Consider the following 20,589-nt stretch of genomic DNA (forward strand, 5'->3'; position numbering starts at 1 on the left):
TGGGTGATCCCAGTAGCAGCCAACAGCTCAGATGGAGGCATGATTGCAGTTCACATGTGGAGTTTAACCCCAGAGAGGAACACCCCCTGAAGCTGTTGACATGGAGGCTCCTGGGGCACTGACTTCCAGCCTGAGAGCGAGTGACTCAGCCTACCCTTTGTGTTACAGACAGCTGATTTTGAACATCAGCCTCTAGTGATTGCACCAGGGGACCTATTGTGTGCCAGCCACACAGTAGGTGCCCTTAATCAGTGACCATGGGGGCAGAAATGGGAACCATTCAAGATGATGGAGTGACCTCTGGGGTCCCCTTTGGGGGTGGGGAATTTGAGGCACTCATGGAACTGTTAAAGGGCTTTCAGGTTCTCAGAGCCATAGCAGCTCCCACCCCCGAGTGCTCTGCGGGAGAACACCCTGACTGCATGTCACAGCCACATGGCCAAGACAGGACCCAGTAATGGGAGAGGGAGGGGACGAGGCGAGCAACCAAATGGTCTCTAATAAGGATTTTAAAGAACAACCCTAACTCCTTTTGATGTCAACTCATCCTGAACAAAAAGAGGAGATGACGGTCAGATGAACTAGAAACACAGTGGACACTGACTACCTGCCGGGCTTTAGATAAATCCCTTCCCCCTCTTCTGGGTCTCAGTCTCATCATTTATGAGATGAGGAACTGGATCTCTGAGCTTCCGTATTGTTTCGTATTTTCAGAGGTGGATCCCCCAGCCTTTGGGGAGTTTGCAGCAGAAAGAGGCTGTGCACCCTGACCTGCCCGATTTTCTGTGCGGAATCAATGCTCTGACCACAAAGTCCTCTTTACCTTGTTAATTCTTGGGTGATTTCTGCGACCACGCAGCCCGCCCTCAGACCCCACATTACTGGGTTATTTGTGGTGGATTAACTTGTTGTCCAAGCCAGGACAGTTTTAAAACTGAAAGGGAAGAGCAGGAGCTTTACAAAAACAGGTGACAAATCTAATTGATGTCCTCGGGTCATTGGAGCCATCCCAGGGGCACACAGCACACACTTCCAATAATAGACACTCTGCATGTATCTAGGAATGTTCCTTGGAATGTCACCAATGTTTCCTGAAGGAACTTGAATTTATTTTCTGGGAAGGTAGAGGATATCTGATTTTACACATCTGGATTTGAAAGACAGAGGATATCTGATTTCATACATCTGGATTTGAAAGAAATCGTGACTGTTTCAATAAGTCAAACGGAACATGAGCACATTTGTTAGGTTCCTACCCCAACCCCCTCTATTGTCAGCTGAAGGGAAAAGTGGGTGAGATGGGGTGGGTAGGACCACTCCTTGCAGGCTGGGTCCTTAAGGGGCTGGGCCACAGAGAGCATGTGGGTCCCTGCATCCCTGTTGGGGGTGATGCTACCTGCCTCAGGGCATAGGCGTGCTGATGGCAAATGTCCACACTGGGGTCCCTCCCAGAGAAGACCACTGCTGCATCAGAAACCAGCGTGGCTTCCTATGGACTCTATTGCAGACACACAATTGTTTGGAGATTTGAAAGTTTTCTAAACAAAAAAAAAAAAAAACAAAAAAAAAAAGGAAGTTTTCCTTGGCCTTTAAGAAGAAGGCAAATATGTTCACTCCCTTACTGAGGGCATAAATGACCAATAGTGTGTCTCCCTTTTCTTCACATTACAAATAATGAGTAAAAGGACATTAAAAATAATTTTAAAGGTGTTGGTTTTCTATTAGTAAATTTATTGATGGTTGACCATTTAAAAATGTTGGAATACTTTGACAGTCTTTGTTAAAATGCAATCAATGAATTTTAATATCTCCCACCTCACAGGTTTTGACTATGGGTGCAGATTTGTCATCTTGGATCAGATTTAAAGGCAGTTATTTGATTTTATTTTAGCCAGTCTTTGTTTTCTTTTTCTTCTTCTCCCTCCTAAAGTTGTGGTTTATAATATTTACTTACTTTCTTAACTGACCATATTATCTGTTGTTACATAGCTGAAAGTTACTAATACAGGAATCATGTATGTTTATTTTATGAACAACTGATTTTCAGTTCACGTTCTAATTTTCTGTTTGATTCACTGGGTTCAGAGTTTGGTTCTGGAGCCACTATTCTTAAGCCAGGCTCATGCATAAAATTCAGGAAGCCTGTGAAACGCCTGAGGTTCTATGGAAAAAAATGTGAAATTATGTGTGATTTTCCCCTTTGCAAACTAGTCTGCAGCCTCACGAACTTTCATAAGAAGTTCATGTCCCTGTCAAATGGGGATGATAACAGTACATCTCAAGGGGTCTGTTAAGGAAAAAGTGAGGAAACCCACACACAGTGCAGCCCCGGGGAAGGGTCAGTGCAGGGGCCCATGTGAAGCAGGGGTGTGACCACAGCTCGGAAGGTGGGGCCCACAGAACCACTTCTCAAATGTTTATGATTCCGAATCATAAAGTAAAATTTCTGAAAGAAGAAGATGGAGAGCAACAGGTGGCAGAAGACTCTAGAACAGAAGATACTTTGTGGAACAGCATTTTAAAGGCATTGAAGATGCAGTTCTTGATACAGTTACTCATTTTGTGTCAGGAGGCTCATCTGACTTAATTCGAGCTTGGAAATCCCAGTCGTGGGCCCGTGGGTCATATGGGCCTTTCTAATACTTCATTACTGATATCTGCTTCTCTCTGCTCGGACCAGGGGCAGCAATGCTCTGCTGGGCCATGCCCATGGAGTCAGCCCAGAGCAGCTGGGCACCCCAAGGTTCTGATTAGCCTGCACCTCTCCCCTCACCTCTCACCTCTGTCATCCCTGCGGGAAGAGCACCGCTGTGGAGCACGTGACATACCTGGAGATGCTGTCGTGGGAATCCAAGCTGTCCATCCTGTGGGCGGCCTGTGCGCCCGCAGCAGCGCCAGCATGGTCGTCGATGGTGTCCAGCCCCGACTCCCTGGACAGGTTCATGATATGGTTCTGGTAGTACATGTGGATGCTCTCCCGGGTTGGGACGTTGCCCTGCGGAGAGGGAGACACTGTCACAGCCCTGCACAGACGTCAGTGCTTCTCAGTATGGACAACCCTCTGCCATCACACACACCTTGAGCAGGATGAAAAGCCAAGTTAGTCAAGCTGAGGATTGACATCAGCTCACTGAATTAATGGTGCCAGATGCTACTGGGTCATGCTGAGCAGGAAACCCTTCCTAGTTTAAGGCTGAAGATGGTCAAATGTACAAACTTGCAGTTATGAAATAAATAAATAAATCATGGGGAGGCAATGGTGACTAGAGTTAACGATACTGTATTGCGTGTTGAAAAGTTATTAAGAGAATAGATCTTCAAAGTCTTCTTCACAATAAAACATTTATAACAGGTGCAGTGATGGAGGTTAACCAGATTTCCTGTGGTTATCATTTTACAATATACATAAATACCGTTATTATACTGCAAGCTTGAAATGAATAAAATGGTATATGCCACCCACACCTCAAAAAATAAAATTAAAAAGAAATCCCTTTTCACATGTTGATAATTTTGCTAAGTGAGAGTAACCTTTCCAGCCATGAACTATTTTTTTTCAAATGTAATCTATAAACCACCTATGGCTATGTTTTGTCTTAGGCACTCAGTCACGTCCAACTCTTCACCACCCCATGGACTGTAGCCTGTCAGGCTCTTCTATCCATGGGATTTCCCAGGCGAGAATATTGGAGTGGGTTGCCATTCCCTTCTCCAGGGGATCTTCCGGACCCAGGGGTTGAACCTGGGTCTCCTGCATTGCAGGCAGGTTCTTTACCTTCTGAGCCTCCACATGTGTATATTCCTAATTTTCCCTATGAGAAGTTTCAGGCCAAACTTCCCAGACTAAAGCACAGGATCCTTTATGAGATACAACAGAACCAGTGCAGCTGGGAATCGTGGTGATGAGAGGTGACAGAATGAACACACTGGCCAAGATCCTAGGACTGTGAGAGTGTGTGTGAGTGTGTGAGTGTGTGTGTGTGTGTGTGTGTAGTGTGTGTATTATCATTCTGAGCATGGAAAAGACTGAAATATGCCAACAAGCAGAGGGGTTATGCAAAGCCTGGGAGGAAGGATTTTGTCTGAGCCCCCGTGGAGGTCTGGAGCCTGGCTCTCAGAACTCTGGTGACTCAGCGAAGCAGGGCCTCCAGCAGGGCTACCTTCTTGATCTCTCTGGTCAGCATGCAGCGCTCGATCCTCAGGACAGTGGAGATGTCGATGTGCTCTCTGGAGATGGAGTTGAGCCACGTTGTGAAACTGTCCACGGTTGCCAGAAACAGGACCCAGGTGAACTTCAAAATATTAAAGATCCTCTTGATGATGTTGTCTAGGAGGAAGAAGAGAACTTGATTTGAAGGGACATTGCACCCCTGGTCGTGGTGCTGTATGTGGAGCAGTGGTGTTTTACCAAAGGCGGCCCTGCCTGGTTTTGTCCTTGCCCCTGACATGGAGAGACAGGGCCGTGGTGGGGGGGTGGGGTGGGCACAGGCATGGATGTGGTGGGCAGGATTTTCCACACCTGCAGCGGCAGCACCCAAACCAAACTTGAATAGAATTGTTAACCTTTGGTCAAAGCTTCAGTCGAAACAGGTCCATACAGAGACACCAGGTTTTATTAGAAGTACAGCCTGCACTCAAGGGTATTTGCTACTGGCCAGAAACAGTCTGAATCTATCCAAGTAATTGGTTCCTTTAATGCTTTTCTTGTTCTGTTGGTTCAGTATGACTGACGTTTCCCACTGCAGCTGAACTGTAGTTGAACACCTTTCAAAGGTATTTCGTACAGAATTCAGTCTGCACACTAAGATTCTATCCAAACCCCTGAATCATCTTCCTCATATGTATTTAATGACACCAAGCTGTGCTTCCTATAAAATTCTGACTGTGTGGTCAGTTCTCTCCAAACCACAGGAGCCCTGAGATGCTCACTGACCCTGGGCCACCTCCCTCCTCTCGGCTGTGACTGGGACCCGCCAGGGGAGCTGCGTGTGACCAGCTCACCTCCGACGCTCATCTCTGCCTCTGAGTGGTCGTGTAGATTTGGGAAACTTGGCTAGTTTTTCTCTGCCTTGGTTTTTTTCTCTGTTAAGTGGGGAAGAGGGCTTTGAGGGAGTTGAACAAGCTAATGTGTGTAAAGCTTATGGCGAAGGAGACAGGCTACTCAAAGCAGGGGCACTGTTACCAGGAAAAGGTTTGCAGGAATAACAGGGTGTTGCCCCACAGACAGAAAGCCAATTGTTTGGACATGGAGGCCCGCTTCGAGGACCGTGCCTCCGAGGGCTTGGAGAGCCTTTGGGAAGTCTCATTTTGTGTCAACAGATGGCATCCATGGATGTATTTGTCTCCAGCACAAAAGAGCCTGAACACCTTGCTTGTGGGTAAGTGGTGCACCCAGGACTGCCAGCCCTGAAGAAGAGGAAGCCATGTGGCTGTGGGGCCAGAGAGGCATGTGGGTTCACTGCGTTCAGAGGCTTTTGTTTCTCTTTTTTTTTTTCCTGATGGAGAAATCTTTCCCCCAGTCTCAGGCTCTGTGAAGCCCACATGGCATCGGTGAGAAGATGTGAGCTCTGTCCCTGACAGTGTGGAGTCCTGAGCAGATACGCTGGGATTCAGGTTTCTTCCCTAAAAGGAGGAGTCAGCCCAAGCCCTGGAGGCTGCTCATTTCCAAGTGTACTTAACTCTCATGCGTGCTCAGTCACTTCAGTTGTGTATGACTCTGTACAGCCTTGTGGACTGTAGCCTGCAGGCTCCTCTGTCCATGGGATTGTCCAGGCAAGAATACTGGAGTGGGTTGCCATTTCCTCCTCCAGGGGATCTTCCCCACCCAGGGACTGAAACTACCTCTCACTTCACTCCTTTTCCATGCCTTCTAAATGCCAATATTTTTTTGTGCCTCTATGCTGATGGTTTCCCTGGGACATTTATAATTTGTTCCCAACGTCCTTTCATAGACATTTGGGTAAAGGACTTTACACACGGACTCTAACCCGACATCTCATCCCACAATGCAAAGGTAGGTCTGATTTTCAGAGTCCCTTTGCAATTTCACTAGAGATGAGATTTCAAGGGATGCTGATGACTGAGTCACAGTCCAGAAACAGGATTTAATTCACTGTTTCCAGGCAGCCTTCCTCACGCACCATCTGGGCAAGAAACATAGTCCCACTCCCACTCCCCGCCCTCACCTTCCCTGCTGATGGGCGTCTTTACTTTGTTACCTGGTCCATCAGACTTCTTTTTGACTGGCTCATCTTCCCGGTCTTCCCACTCCACAGGACCTGCCAAGAGTGTCCAAGAAACATGAGTTAACATCCTTTCAGGGTAAATTAACACTGATGCTACACTTCTGGACTGAGAGGAATTTTATAATGAAATCTGGGACTTTCTGCCTATTTGAAGAGCTCCCAGAGAAGAGTTGTCAGAGTTCTGAGCTTTCAGATTCTCCTCACTTGACCTCAGAATGAGTATTATGGATTTGGGGATGGTAAACAAAATTGTTTGGTCAAATCTTTCCTGCTTCCTGTTTAATGGCCTGTGAGTTGAGAGTGGTTTTTATATTTTCAATAGTTGAAAAAAAGTCTGAAGAAGAAGAATATTTTATGCATATGAAAATTATATAAAATTCAAATTTTGGTGGAACATAGTCATGCCCACTTGGGGACATACCATCCAAATCTGCTCCAAGAAGGCAGGGTGAGTTGCAGCAGGAATTTACAGTGAAAGCTTATCATATTTACTATCCAGCCCTTTATAGAAAAAGTGTGCTGACTGCTGTTATATACAATTTTGAACACCTTGAGGATCAAAATACAGAACCCAGAAACATACCTAAGACTAAATGGGAGATTAACACTGTCAAAAGGAGTATTTAAATTAATAGAAAAAGAAAGATTCATTTATCAAAACAGGCTTCGCATAATAGATCTCTACTTCAAAGAATAATAAAAATTCAAAAGGTAAATAAAATTAAGAGGAAATACAAGAAAACATATGCATAACATCTGGGGGGAAGACTTTCTTAAGCAAGATGAAAATACAGAAATTCCAAAAAGAAACCTATTTGAGAGACCTACTTGACATCAGAAAAAAATCAAACCTTGCTTAGAAAACATACACTGTGAACTAAAAGATAAGCACTGGGCTGGAAAAAAAGATACTTGTAACACATAAAAAAGGATAATATTCCTAACATAAATATCTCCTAGTTTAATAAAGACAATCCAATAGAATATGAAATGTGATAAAAATGTTTAAATCTTGGATTTGAAAGTAAAATTTATTTACTTTTGTATTCAAAATTTTTTCATTTTAATACTTACCAAGAAAATATGAAATAGAATGTTCAACCTTATTAGTTCCATTTGTCCATGGAATTCTCCAGGCAATAATACTGGAGTGGGTTGCCATTTCCTTCTCCAGGGGATCTTCCTGACCCAGGGATCGAACTCAGGTCTCCTGCACTGCAGGCAGATTCTTTACCAACTGAGCCACCAAGGAAGCCATCCCCCACCCCCCCACCCCCCCACCCCCCACCAAAACCAAGAAAATACTAAATAAAAAATATTCAACCTTATTAGTTGGGAAAATGCAAATGAAAATAAAAGCCGTTTGTCATCCTTGAGAAAGACACATGATAAAAAGAGTAGTAACAGCCCATAGGACAAGGCTCCAGGGAAATAGACATTCCTACACCTCATACAGAGGAGTTTAAATTTCTAAAGTCTCTTGGGAAAATATTTATTAAAGTAAAAAAATAAAAGCACACACTTTAACCCAGAAATTCCACATCTGATCATCTATCTTGGGGAAAGTGTGTGTTCCTGCTTTTGCCATGCATTTAAACACACACACACACACACACACATATACACACACACACATGACTACATATGAATTTTTTGTGAGGAAATCCTTGATAGTGTTATTTATTGTGGCAAAAATTTGGAAGAAAACCTTATATCTATTAGTGATGGAGGAGTTGGATAAATTATGCATATCCATATTACAGAATATTTTGCAGCTATTAAAAAAGGATGATATAGTTTTATAAATACTTAATTGGAGAAGTGTTCATGATATATTGCTAATGAACGTACAGGAGAATCTATGCAGCATGGACTCATTTTTGAATCAAAGGAAACAGTACCTGCCCACAGGTATGTATACCCAGGAAAGGGGTTGAAGAAAACAAAACCCCTGCAAAGATTTGGTGCCTTAGGGTAGTTTTTCAGGCCTATACTGCATCCACTTCCTTACTGCTTGACTTGCTACATCCTCAGTGTCTAAATTTTGCCTTTTTAAACCAATCAAGTAAAATAAAATGAAAGCCACAGGAGGTAGCAGGGAGCAGAATGGTCAAAAAAGAGAACAGCTTTGCAATTAGAGCTCCATTAGAAGTTATGTTTTCCTTTTCTTTTCTTGTTTGAATACATTTTTAATTTCACAAAGAATCAATATACACATTTCCTTTGTAAAGAATTAAAATATAACAAGCCTGAAGGTTTCTTTAATCCTACCCTTTACTCTCAGCCTCCCCACCTCTTCTGCCAGAAGTCACCACAGCAATTAACTGGCTAAGTTTTCTTCCCAGTCCTTTCCTTGTGCATTTATACACGATTACATGCATCCATTAAAAACACAAAACATTGTCTGGAGGCACTTTGGTTTCCTTCATTTCGTAAGTGGTTTCATAATGTGCATGCCAGCATGCTTTTCACTTGACAGTATGTCAGGAACTGTTCTCCATGTCGGTTCAAAGTAATTCATTTTGCTTTTTAACTTACTAAATAGTATGCTGTAATATACTGGTCACATAATTTACTTGGTTCTGCTTTACGTGGACATTTAGGATATTTCCAAAGTTTCGTTAGTGATAATAATGGTTGATGAATATTCTTAGACACATGTGCTTGTGAATGTGAAAAAAGTGAAAGTTGCTCAGTTGTGTTCAACTCGTTGTGACCCCACGGACTGTAGCCCACTAGGGTCCTCTGTCCATGGAATTCTCCAGGCAAGAATACTGGAGTGGGTAGCCATTCCCTTCTCCAGGGGCTCTTCCCAACCCAGGGATCAAACCCAGGTGTCCCACATTCCAAATGGATTCTTTACCAGCTGAGCTGCCAGGGAAGCCCACGTTGTGCTTGTGCTTATGTGCAAATATTGACTCATGTGAAGCCACACACCTGGAGGTGGGATGGATCCCCAGTAGGAGACACACACTTAAATTTTCAGATCGACCTCTGCTCTCCAAAGTGGAGGTGCTGTTTACAATACCACAGACACAGACGCCTCCTCTAGTTCCAAACAGAGCTATGTTTACATTCTTGCTAATCCAATCGATTAAAAAGGCAGAATGTCAAAATATTTAGTTTACGTTTCTCATACTGAGATAATTAGTGAAACTGAGCTTCTTTTGGCTGTTTCTATTTTCTGATCTTGAATTACTTTTCATACCCATTCATTCACTGGGCTGAATTTTTCTTTTGCTGACTCTCAGAAGTTCTTAATATAGCCAGAACACTGATCTTTAGTCTGATATATAATGAACACATTTTTCCTGAGCTCCCACTTGCTTTTTAACTTTGTTTTGGTGTGTTTGTTGTCATTTCCTCCCCTTAGAAACATGTTTCTATCGTATGTTTTTGAATGAATTGATAGTGTTGACTACAGCACTGGTAGATATGTTCCATTTTGGGTCCTTGACTGCTCTCTAAGGGTGCTTCCCCTTTTTTTTCTTGATCAAATTTCTAAAGGTTCATCTTTCTTATTTTCCAAGAACAGATTTTCACTTAATGGTCAGGTGGTCTTCTATGTCTTTTCGACGACTTAATTGCCACCTAAAAATTATTATTTTGCTTCTACTTTCTTTAGGGTTATTTTGCTTCTGTCTCTCTTTCCATTTTATAAAATGCATCTCAGCACAAATTCATGTTTTAATTTATTCTAAGACCTGAGAAATTAAGGGCAAGTAAAAGTCTTTGTGCTTTTTAGACATTAAAAATTTCATTCCTCCCAAGCTTATCCTCTGTCCGATGCCTGTCAGCTGCAGCCCTCTTCATCACTCACCCTCCCCAGATTCTTTTCTCCTTCTTTTCTGTTCTTCTCTTGCAGATCTTTTTTTCTCTTTGCGCCTCTGTCGGAGTGCTGTTTTAGGGTCAGTAATCCAGGCTTGATAAACAAACTGAAGGGAGAAAGTTTCATTATTTTCTGAATTTTTAATAAATTGAATTAAAGAAAAAGGGACCAACACCAAGCTTCCTGACTTTCAGAAATATATATATATTTTTCTCTCAACATGAATTAAACCTCCCTTTCTCATACCTCTCAATATACTGAGCTGATCAGTGCTCACTGGCCATGAAGTAAAATGCGAAAATAGATGTTATAGGCATGTATTTTGTTCAGTATCAGACAATCATGAGATTCCCTGGAACCACGAACACCCACTTCTCCCCCATCCCCCCATCCTACTATATCTCTGACACTTAGCTCCTGATTTCCTTGTGTGACACATACTAGACCTAAGCTAGAAGCCTGGCTAAGTGTCATTCATTTTCTCCCGACACATATAAAGTCTGAGTCAAGACCGAAAACACCTTTTGTTCATTTACTTTGGGAAATTACTTTTGCGTGTTTGATATTCTCTCTTGTGAGTAACAACTATTACAACAACTTGAGAAAGAGCTTTGTAGACTGATCAGTATTTGGAGAGGAAAGATAACGTGCTGTGAAGGTTAAGAGGTTATTCCAGAATGGGATGGAAGGAGAACAGGGGAGCTTTAGGTTGCCTTCTGTCATTTTCGTTCAAGAGCTGAAAATAGCAGCATTAATAAATGACAACAAATAACCACAACAGAGCAATTTTGAATGTCCCGCCCACCAACAGTGTCCCAAGTCATGCAGAAGGAACAGAAAGAAAACCCTGAAATGCAAAGTCAGCCATCCACAACCATGAAGCCGGGCAGCATGCTCAACATGCACCCACGAACACAGCTGGTCTCAGGGAAGCTGGGTTTCTATCATGAAGACAAAGGAGGAGGGGCACTTGTATACCCCAACACTTTCCTTTTATTCTATATTACTTTCAGATTTCTGAAATCCTTGAAAAACACAGTGTAAATAAACCACTGGCATCGTAGAAGTAAAGAGGAGTTCAACTTTTCCATCCATGGAAATGTAAAGGTTGTGGGTTACTAGGTCAGAGCATTTCCTCACAGGTAGAAATCTGAATCTTATGGGCAATTCACACACATACAAGATCTGTATAGTTTCTGAATAATAAACCCAGGAGTCAAAAAAGTTATCCTAGTTTATGCCAGAAACATATTTTGAAAAGGAAAAGGGAATTGCAATTTGAAGAAGAAGCACCAGAGAAAGGAATTTATGGTTGATGTTTATTGAGCATGTTAACTGGAGATTCTATTAACAATATCTCTGAGGTTTAGGTCATTAATAGGCAAACTTGCTTCAGCAAAATATTGATTCTTTAAAAGAATCTGAACTGCTAAATGAAAGAAATTTTCAGGCTTAAGAAATACATACTGTAACATTTCCTTAAAATAGTGGTATTACAATATTGTTTTTGGATAATGCAAAAATGCCAAAGTGGAAAATAAGAAAGTGATTCAAGATTTGTGAGTATACTAGGCGCACACTCTTTTGCTCTGAAGGAAAATGAAACTCCTGGGAGATGAGGGGAGGGGAAGAGAGAGCAAGGGAGGGTTCAGGACAGAATTGAGGGTATTTTGTAGAAAGGGCTCTGGCCACACAGATGATGCCTCATTAAAACGGTGTTCCTGGTTCTACACGTGGTCCTTTAGTGATTGATCCTGCTGGTGTTTCCTCGCTGAGATGAGTGTTTGAAGAAAGGAGGGGAAGGGGAGGATCTTAGGACAAGTCCTCATTTGTAGGAAAATGACCTTCATGTCCATGTTTGGAAGTACAAATATTTTACAACTCCAGGAACACTGGACCGAGGATCAGACCACCTATTTCTGGGAAAAGTTGATGATGAAGGAGGAAGAGGAAGCATCCCGATTCTTAGTGAGTTAAGACACTGAATTAAGCTTCTTTCTGAAATGTCTCAATTCTGAAGTCTCAGTGGTACCTACCACCCAGTGTGTCACGGGTATTTCTGGAGAACAGACACATGAAGAACTAATCTTGGGTAGAAAAACACACGAAAATGTGTATAAATGACATCGACTTCTCCATCTGCTGCTGCCACTAGCCTGTACCCAACTTCATCTCAGAGTCCACCCTCAGTGATTTTATCTTAAATGTTAGGGAAATGGGATTCCTTTTTGGGATTCCTTTTACTGAAAACTTCTTACACAAAAAGCATTTACTTTTTGAAACAGGAGAGGACTTTATTGAAGTGGAGATCTGTAACCGAAGTTGGTTAAGTTTTCTAAAATGTTTTTTAATCCAGTTGTGATCCGGAACTTTATGTTGTTGCTAAGAAGATAATTTTTTAAACTAAGATGGGGGATAATCACATTGTAATCTTTCATATAAATTCTTAAATGTGAATGGAAAGATACATAAGGCAGTCATAAAAGGGGAAAAGAAAAGAAACCCAAGGAAGTAGCAACAGAGAATATTAAACTAGAACTCAGAACCCTGGCATTTTAAAAGGGGAAGACTGTGCTATGCGAGGGAGAGCAGCTTTTAGGTTCACCTGAGAGCTTGAGAAAAATCTAGAATTGCAGGTCCCTCTGGACCTGATATAATTTAAATAACCTGCGTTTAAACAAGACCCCCCCAGGTAAAAGGTGAGAAGCCTTGGTCTCCCTTGCTAGCCATACCCTTGTGGAGCATTTTGCTAGTGTAAGTGTATGCGCCAGTTTAAGGCAGAAGAAGCGGCTTTCTATAAAGCACAAGAGTAGTGAGTCACTATTTATGGTTTGCAGTTATGAAATGACCACAGCAGAGGTAGCCAGGTACTTTCTGTTGTGTGTTGGGTGAATTAACAAATCACTGTAGCAGTTCATTCGGCAGAGTCTCTGACGATGCGGACTGTGGAGGCTGGTGGACCGTCCACAGCAGCTCAGGCCAGTGAAGAGAGACACTGAACTCAGGCAGATGATGCCAGAAGAGTCCAATTTAGGAAGATGCAGGCTTAACTGGGAGCCCGAAAGGAGACGGAGCAAAACGAGTCATTTTTTCCTGTCTGTAATTTTACCAGCTTTCTGAGAAAATGGTCATGTTTTGACACATCATACCTGACGCATGCAACCAGACGTGACCCTTTTAACATGAGACGTGACTTAGGCAGAACTACAAGAAGATTTGTATCTGCATTTTCTCCTTCTATTTTTTAATCAGCTCTGATGCTGACTGAAAAACAAGAATCACCACAATAAGGAATTTGGCTTCTTAGAACGATTTTTGGAAAAGTTTGCCCAATATTTTAAATTCTTCTCATTCCTTCATTGTAAGATGTATAGAACAGGGAAAATGCAGATGTGGGGTAGCGGGGGTCTGCCCATCTAAAAGTCCACGGAGCGGAGGGCCACACACCACACATCAGTAAAATGTCAAATACCTTTGCAGCTCTGATTAAATACTGAAGAATAGTTTTGGGAAGTTTAATGATAGACTTTGGCAAGGCTAAAATGGCTGATGCAAACTTCCCAATAGCTCTCTACAAAGAAGGACAAAGCAAGAGTAATTAGTAGAAAAAAAAAACCAAAAACCGATCACTTAATCTAAGACATCAGTATGAGTTTGGCTCTACAATTATACCGACTGGGTTAAAACGTGCTCATCGCTGAATGTGTAATAAAACATGCCCTGCTTGTAGGTTAGGAATAAAGAAAATGATTTATCATTCATGTAATCTGTAAAAATGGTGAAGACGACCCGCTCTCTCCTCTGCTGCCTGATGAGTGAGAATTAGAAGGAAACTCGTTGGAATAAAAATAAACAAGTCATTAGTGTTGAGCAAGCCAGCTGCATACATGCACACGCTGTCATCAAGAAACACACGCGGGCAGCAATGGGGCAAGTGACAGAGCATCATCAGAGCAAAGTGTCCCCGCAAACAACTCAGTGCTTCACTTTCACTAGGAAGACAGGGTGGAGGTAAGCTGCCAGCTTGGGAAGACCTGGCCAGCAAGCCGACACTGGCCTCATGGACACATCATGAGACTGGCCGGATGTCCATCTGTGTGCCTTATAGTCTAACAATGGGGAAAGAACAGCCCTATGTCTGCTCCCTTGTAATGGAAATCTACCGAGTTTTCATCCCATATGTAACTTTACTGACGAGCCCACATCTTTAACAAACACTGATGATACAATAGCTGGATACATGCTACCAGGCTGGTGACCCATGTCACCAAGAACGATATGGCAGTTCTGAAAAAGAGAGGCAGTTAAGCTGAGAAGGTCAAAACTAGGCTGGAGGTTTTTATGATTTTAATACAGTCTAAAATCTTTAGAAGTACCAAGGGAACTGATTTTCAAAATTCAAAATGACTGTTTTCAAAACAAAGCAAGGATTTTATTTTCACGGTCAGCTATTTCACCTATGGAACTGGAAGTCCACTCAAGTGATCCAAAGCTTGAAATGAAGTACACCCAGGGCAGCCTTAATTTTGTTTAGAGCACCAGAAATTTTCTTTATGCAAATGAACAGCTGGCTGGACCAGTGTCCTTGCAGGAATTCTGGCAGTAACAATTGCAATGCTGACAGCAAGCGGCAGGACAGGTCAGTGAGAACCACGCAACTTCAGATGTGAACTAGAACCTCTGGGAGCCACCACGCATGAACACGGCACAGGAAGTTGAGGCCTGTGGTCAAGGTCTGTCAGAAAGAAAACCTCTTCAACCAACCAAGGCTGTGATGTCCTTATCCCCATAGTTACCTGGAAGGCTGACCTCCGGGGGGGCTCTTCGTCTTCCTTTTTTAATTCTTCCTCTTCCTCCTCTTCACTATCCGTTTCAAACAAATAGTAATCTCCACTCCTGACCACTAAGTAAAACAAAATATGTACTTATTTCTTGGAAGAAATATGAGACAGTTTGGGGTGTATTTATGAAATGCCCCCCAAAGACACATAAATTGTCCCTCATAGGCATCGGTGGGGAGGAGGAAACAGGAGATGAGGAGACCTCACTCTGGGCTGAGCTACATGGTCTGCGGAGCACCAGGCCTCGTCCAGGCCATGGAGGGGACCTGGCCGCTGCTGGGTTCATCTGGCATTTTCTTCCTTCTTCACAGGAAATTGTACATGGATGCACCAGATCAAGCCTGCAGCAACCAGTTCTGTTACCAAGATGGCCCAGAAGACTGAAAACTATCGTCATGTCACAGTTCAGCACTTTGGGACCTCAGAGAAGGTCAAAGTGAAGCGGAAGCTTCAGCGTTGCCTGAATGGGTACAAATTGCCATGGCAAAGCTAATCGGGATGATTAGGGACCAGGAGTCACGTGTCACCACCTTCTGCTTCACTTTATGCTGTGCAGACACAGGCCAAAACACAGGCCGCAAGACATTTGCAAAAGAGTTTTTCTTTATATCACACATTATCATGAGGAGGAAATGGGCAAATAACATAAAAAAAAAAAAAAAGAAAGCACAATCACAGAAACACCACCACCATACTCTGGCTCTTTCTACTCGTAGGCTAGGACAGAAGGAGCCAGGTGGACAAGATCCATACAGTTTAGCACTGTTAGGCTTCTGGTCAACAAGGAGCCCCCCAGTTGCTTACTGAAATTTGAGGAGAACTGTACTGACCACAGACACAAAGCACAAACCGTATGGATGGTCCTTGCCTGGCATTTTCCTTGCAAAGACATATTGTGTCTTAAGCACGGAGGCAGTCTAGAGAGCTGAAATATTCAGAGAGCTCAAGAAGTTTGAGAATGGAATCTTTATCAGTTTGATGACTATTTTATCAGAGAAAAGAGACCCAGCATGTGCATCTCTGATGCTACAAAAACTGTACTGTCACTGCAGGAAAACATATGTGTATTTTCAAGTTATATTAGAATTTTTAAATGCTGAGGTGTCTTTTGGATGACATCATGTGATGTCTTTAGGTATCTTCTGGACTTATCCACTGTAAGGTCACAGGAAACCTTGGCTTGTTGAAAATTAGTTATCACTAAACATGATAGTGAGTCATTTTGCCCATGTTTTCAGACATATCTGAAACCTTCATCCATGAAGATGCAGAATGAATGAATTGGGCCTTATATCCTTGAACAGAAGCACTGTAATTTGTTATGTTTATTTTGAAGAAGGAACCAAGCCCAGAGAACTGGGCCCAGGCCTGAGGAAATAAATGCAATTCAACATAAGGTAAGAATAAGCAAGAACGAACCAAAGTCACAGCATTACGTTGGACCGAGATGGAGACCATGAAAGTAATGCTTCAGATAAGCTCAGAGATTTGCTGGAAAGTCACACGGACTTGACGTCACGTGGTCATTTGGTAAACACCGAGATTTCCAGGACTGAACATTTTACCCTCATTATTGGCTCTAAAATCAACAATAGCTTCAACTGTATTCAATCATACCTTCAAGAACTTTTGTTTTCGGGGCCACTGAAGTCAGTTTTCATCGTGAGCAGTCATACATTGATTTTCATTGTTTGAAAGATGCTGCCAATTTGTATGTGACATGTGCCATTAACACATTAAAAAGGGAAGAAAATGTTTTAAAAATCTCCTATTCCTTTATAAATTGTCACTGAAATAAAACTTAGAAATAGATAATATTTCCTGAAGTTCTATCTGCTAACAATAAGTAGAGAAGCTCTTATATTTATGTTAGTGAGTTCTGATAGGGGTCCTGCCTCCAGCCTGGGTCCATGTATGTACCATGGACACTCATGCTGACAGCTGGCTTTTAAAATCCCACCACCTGTAACACCAGGGACTTGGTCTTGTATTTCAGTTATTTGACAACAAAGTGAGGCTTGTCACTGATTCTGCTGTACAGAACTGATGTGGAAACAAGTGCATCTCACCAGCATGGAAGGTATCATTGAACAGCAATGATGCGATGGTCTGTGTGCATATAGACATGGAACTGGGAGGATGTCACCTACAGAACATGTTAAAAGTGCAGATGCTCACCAACAATGTGAATAACACAGCAACATTATTGTATCATCAATAAGTTTGCAAAGGGTATTCCAAAGACACTTATTCTTAACTTGGCACCTCTAAGAAATATTTAAAAGCCCAATGACTCAAGAGATTGGAAAACGGGCTTTCAAAAAAGTGCTTCCAAATCTAAAGATAGGTTTTGGAACTCGTCATTGTCTATAAAATAAGCCACACATCAATTCCTTTCCTTTCCTCCCCAGCTTGTAAAAAGAAGTATCTGATTCCAAACTATGAATGACACATACCCTGGCATCATTGCACTGGAAGTTTTATAACGAGGCACAGGTAGTGTAATCCCAGTCTTTAAGAACTTGATATAATGAGGGTGAAATGACTCAGAAACTCTAAAGTCAACAACATTCAGAGGAAGTTCTTTCAAGGATAACCAACTCATAAGGTGGTGATTGAAGACCATATCCAATTCCTTCCAAAATGCAATGTTTACACGAGCAAAGGAAAGTCTCATGATAACCACAGCGGGCATATACCCCCAGTTAAAGGACAAAACATCAGTATGACACCATTTTGAAATGGATAGGTCTCTCTAAACTGGCAAAGGGCCCTTTAAAAACAGAAAGATTGGCACAGTGTACTTGTGACTTGATAGAAACTGGCACACAATGTCTGCACAGGAGACTGTTGGCATGACTGACACGCCAGCAGACAGTGGGTCACACAGAATTCCAGCTTGAATCTTTGTCTTTTGAGTTGAGCAGCAGATGAAATGAAACTCTTTAGAACTCATGGATTTTTTTCATGCCATAACGCTAAATTTAGTATTTGGGATTACATGTTATTACATTCAGGTATATGCAGCAAAATTTGAATATCGCTTCCTGAAATTGGCTTGCTGATTTTAGGAAATTATTTCTTGGGTGAAAGGCCAAAACCAGATCTAAATGATGGTAAGAATTAGGTGAGAGAAAGGATTCTGACTGATTTCCTACTGATTCTGAACACCATCCTGTTAACGTTACGGACCTTGAGATATTACTTGTCTGATTACATAAACTGCGGTAATCAAGACACAATACAAGACATAAAAGTCTGAAGACATCATGAGTAATCTGCAAGATAATGAATAATTATTCAGTATTCTAACAAATTCAAAGCGGGCCAGACTGAAATGGATCATTCCGTTAGAATGCCATTGCCTAGAGTAAGTGCTACATCCCCTGCTAAGGGGAGCAGGCATAGCCGCTGCATTTCGCAATTACTCACTCTTTTTCTTTTTTTTCTGTGATAGGGGTGAAGCATACCAACTCTGTGTGGCTATCGAGCTCTGCTTTTCCAAAACCATCATCTGACTTTGCTCTGAAGGGTCCTGTCTGAGCTCTGGTGACTCTGAGACCACCCACACACCAGGCATTGGATTTGGAGGGTAGTTTTAGAGCTTTTTTGAAACTGAGGAGGCAGGGTGAGAAAGTAACTGTCTTAAGGTATCCCCATCTTTGTGCTTAATAAATTGCCAAATACCCTTACAAAAATGGAATCAATGCTCTTGGAATGGCAGAGCCGTGGAGGTGAGGGGGGCAGGGGGCGGGGTGGGGTAGGTTGTTCACATTCACACCTAGTGCTAGTGCTTTTCAAAGAGGGTCACGGACATTCCAAATACAGTAATTTTCTTTAAATTCAGAGTTCCAGGAGGAGCTGAAATGCATTTTCAATAAGGGTTTTCAGTCATGGAACAAACACACCTCAGCAGAGCTCTGGACCTCAGAATCTGATAACAAAGCCATCAACCCCTCTTCCCTCTCTGAGCCTGTGGGTGGTGCTCAGGAACACGTGAGCCACATGGGAGTTGGCTGACTGCTCTAGAAGAGTCCATCTGTCAGGCTCAGAGACCCACAGAGATCACAGTGTTTCTCCCCTCTGCCCCTCCTATCAAGTCACAAGCATCAAACCATGCATGGAACACACAGGTCACGGGGACGCCTGAATTCTGGTCAAGGATATAAGGGTTAGAATCGATGAAATCGGAAGAGGATCGAGAAAAACCTACTGGAAGCATGATCAACCCAAGGCCGCCACCACTGCTTTTTTTTGCCCTTGGTTTTCTGTTTGTCTGCTTCTCCTAAAATAAAATATGTCCAAATATTAATTCTCAGGAAGTGAGAAAACAAACTTTGAAAACCACGCTTTAACAACTCAATTGTCAAAATCTAGACATATTGCAAAAGTACACCCAAGGTCAGGAAAAGAAATTCTACTGACTGAACATTTATGTGGTTCAGCAGTCAATTCTACAAGGTAAATATTCAGTATTTGATTAACAGAATGCCACATTTTCACTTTCTTTTTAGTGACTGAAGGCATATAAAAAGTATAAGAAAAGGATTATCTGTCAAAAATGCATCCCACATTGAATTTTCCATAGAATTAACAAAAAGAAGCACCACCCAGATATTACAGAAAAATTTAGTGGCAAATAATTTGCTAAAATACGTACATTCCAATAACCAGAAATGTCTCTTGTGATCATTTTAATGCATGGTTGGAAAATATCAATTTACTGTTGATAAATAGATACTACGCACTGGAAGAATACCATGTATTATTTCTTCATTCCTTTCAAATAGAAAAGCATGCAAGTGTCTTTAAGAACTTTTAAACTTAACTGGATATAACAAATCTATACTTAGATATAATAAATATGTATTTCATCTCAAATTTCATTGGAACAGATCATAATTGAATGTTTTAACTACTGTTATTCAGGGGCCTATGTATTTAATTTTTGTATAAAACTTATAGAAATCAAAGACAACAGTAGACCACATATCTTCCCTAAAGGAACAAATGAAGCCAACTCATCCTATTTTTTTCAGGAGCACATGTCCGTGAAATGGAAGCTAGTTTATATTAAAGCCATCTTGCTAAATATGGTGCTATTCATAAAGTCATGGATTTATTAAATATGTACTTTCCGAAACAAACACATTCCACCCACAATTGGAACATAAAACTAGAATGAATAGCAATTTTATTTCACAGCCCTACCCTAGATCATGTTTTTACTCAACATCAAGGTACTGAGTGAAGAAGGAAATATTTCAACATACTCTCGTCATCCTCTTCAGAAAGTTTTTGGAGATCTTGGCCTTCCCCCGACTCCTGGGTCAAGCTCAGCATCCTCTCCTTACCCTTTTTGTATTTCTGTTGCCTGGCCTTGATGCGGTCCATCCTGAACAACAAAATAGCAGCGGCAATGCCGAGAACACACCCACAGCTACCCACACACTTATGCACACAGCCCACACCCAGCTACCTTTACACTTCTATGCACACAGCCAAAATTGTGGATGGACTGGCAACAGCTGGGACTTGTGGATGGTTGCTTCTTAGCAACAAGTGTCTCTTTGTTTCTTTTATTCTCCCAGGTTTTGCATTTTTCTTTAAAAAAAAAAATACTGCCTACCTCATATAGTTGTGACGATCAAGTGAAAAGATGTATAAATGTAAG

The 20,589-nt window shown here is 41.9% G+C and overlaps 1 protein-coding gene across 4 annotated transcripts in view; it reads right to left on the reverse strand.

Moving 5' to 3' along the window:
• PIEZO2 (piezo type mechanosensitive ion channel component 2) overlaps positions 1-20,589 on the reverse strand; it is a 256,765-nt gene that overhangs the window by 24,467 nt on the left and 211,709 nt on the right. For all 4 annotated transcript variants that reach the window (XR_011252350.1, XM_069568658.1, XM_069568659.1 and 1 more), the window contains exons 30-36: positions 20,189-20,310; positions 19,129-19,200; positions 14,871-14,977; positions 10,066-10,180; positions 6,219-6,278; positions 4,161-4,327; positions 2,829-2,995 (exon numbers count right to left, since the gene is read on the reverse strand). Coding sequence is in view for 3 of the 4 variants with exons in the window: in XM_069568658.1 (XP_069424759.1) it covers positions 2,829-2,995; positions 4,161-4,327; positions 6,219-6,278; positions 10,066-10,180; positions 14,871-14,977; positions 19,129-19,200; positions 20,189-20,310 (810 nt within the window). In the remaining variant the exon portion in view is untranslated. The remainder of the gene's footprint in view (positions 1-2,828; positions 2,996-4,160; positions 4,328-6,218; positions 6,279-10,065; positions 10,181-14,870; positions 14,978-19,128; positions 19,201-20,188; positions 20,311-20,589) is intronic.

The sequence above is a fragment of the Ovis canadensis genome, chromosome 23 (genome assembly GCF_042477335.2).
Source record: "Ovis canadensis isolate MfBH-ARS-UI-01 breed Bighorn chromosome 23, ARS-UI_OviCan_v2, whole genome shotgun sequence".
Taxonomy (NCBI): domain Eukaryota; kingdom Metazoa; phylum Chordata; class Mammalia; order Artiodactyla; family Bovidae; genus Ovis; species Ovis canadensis.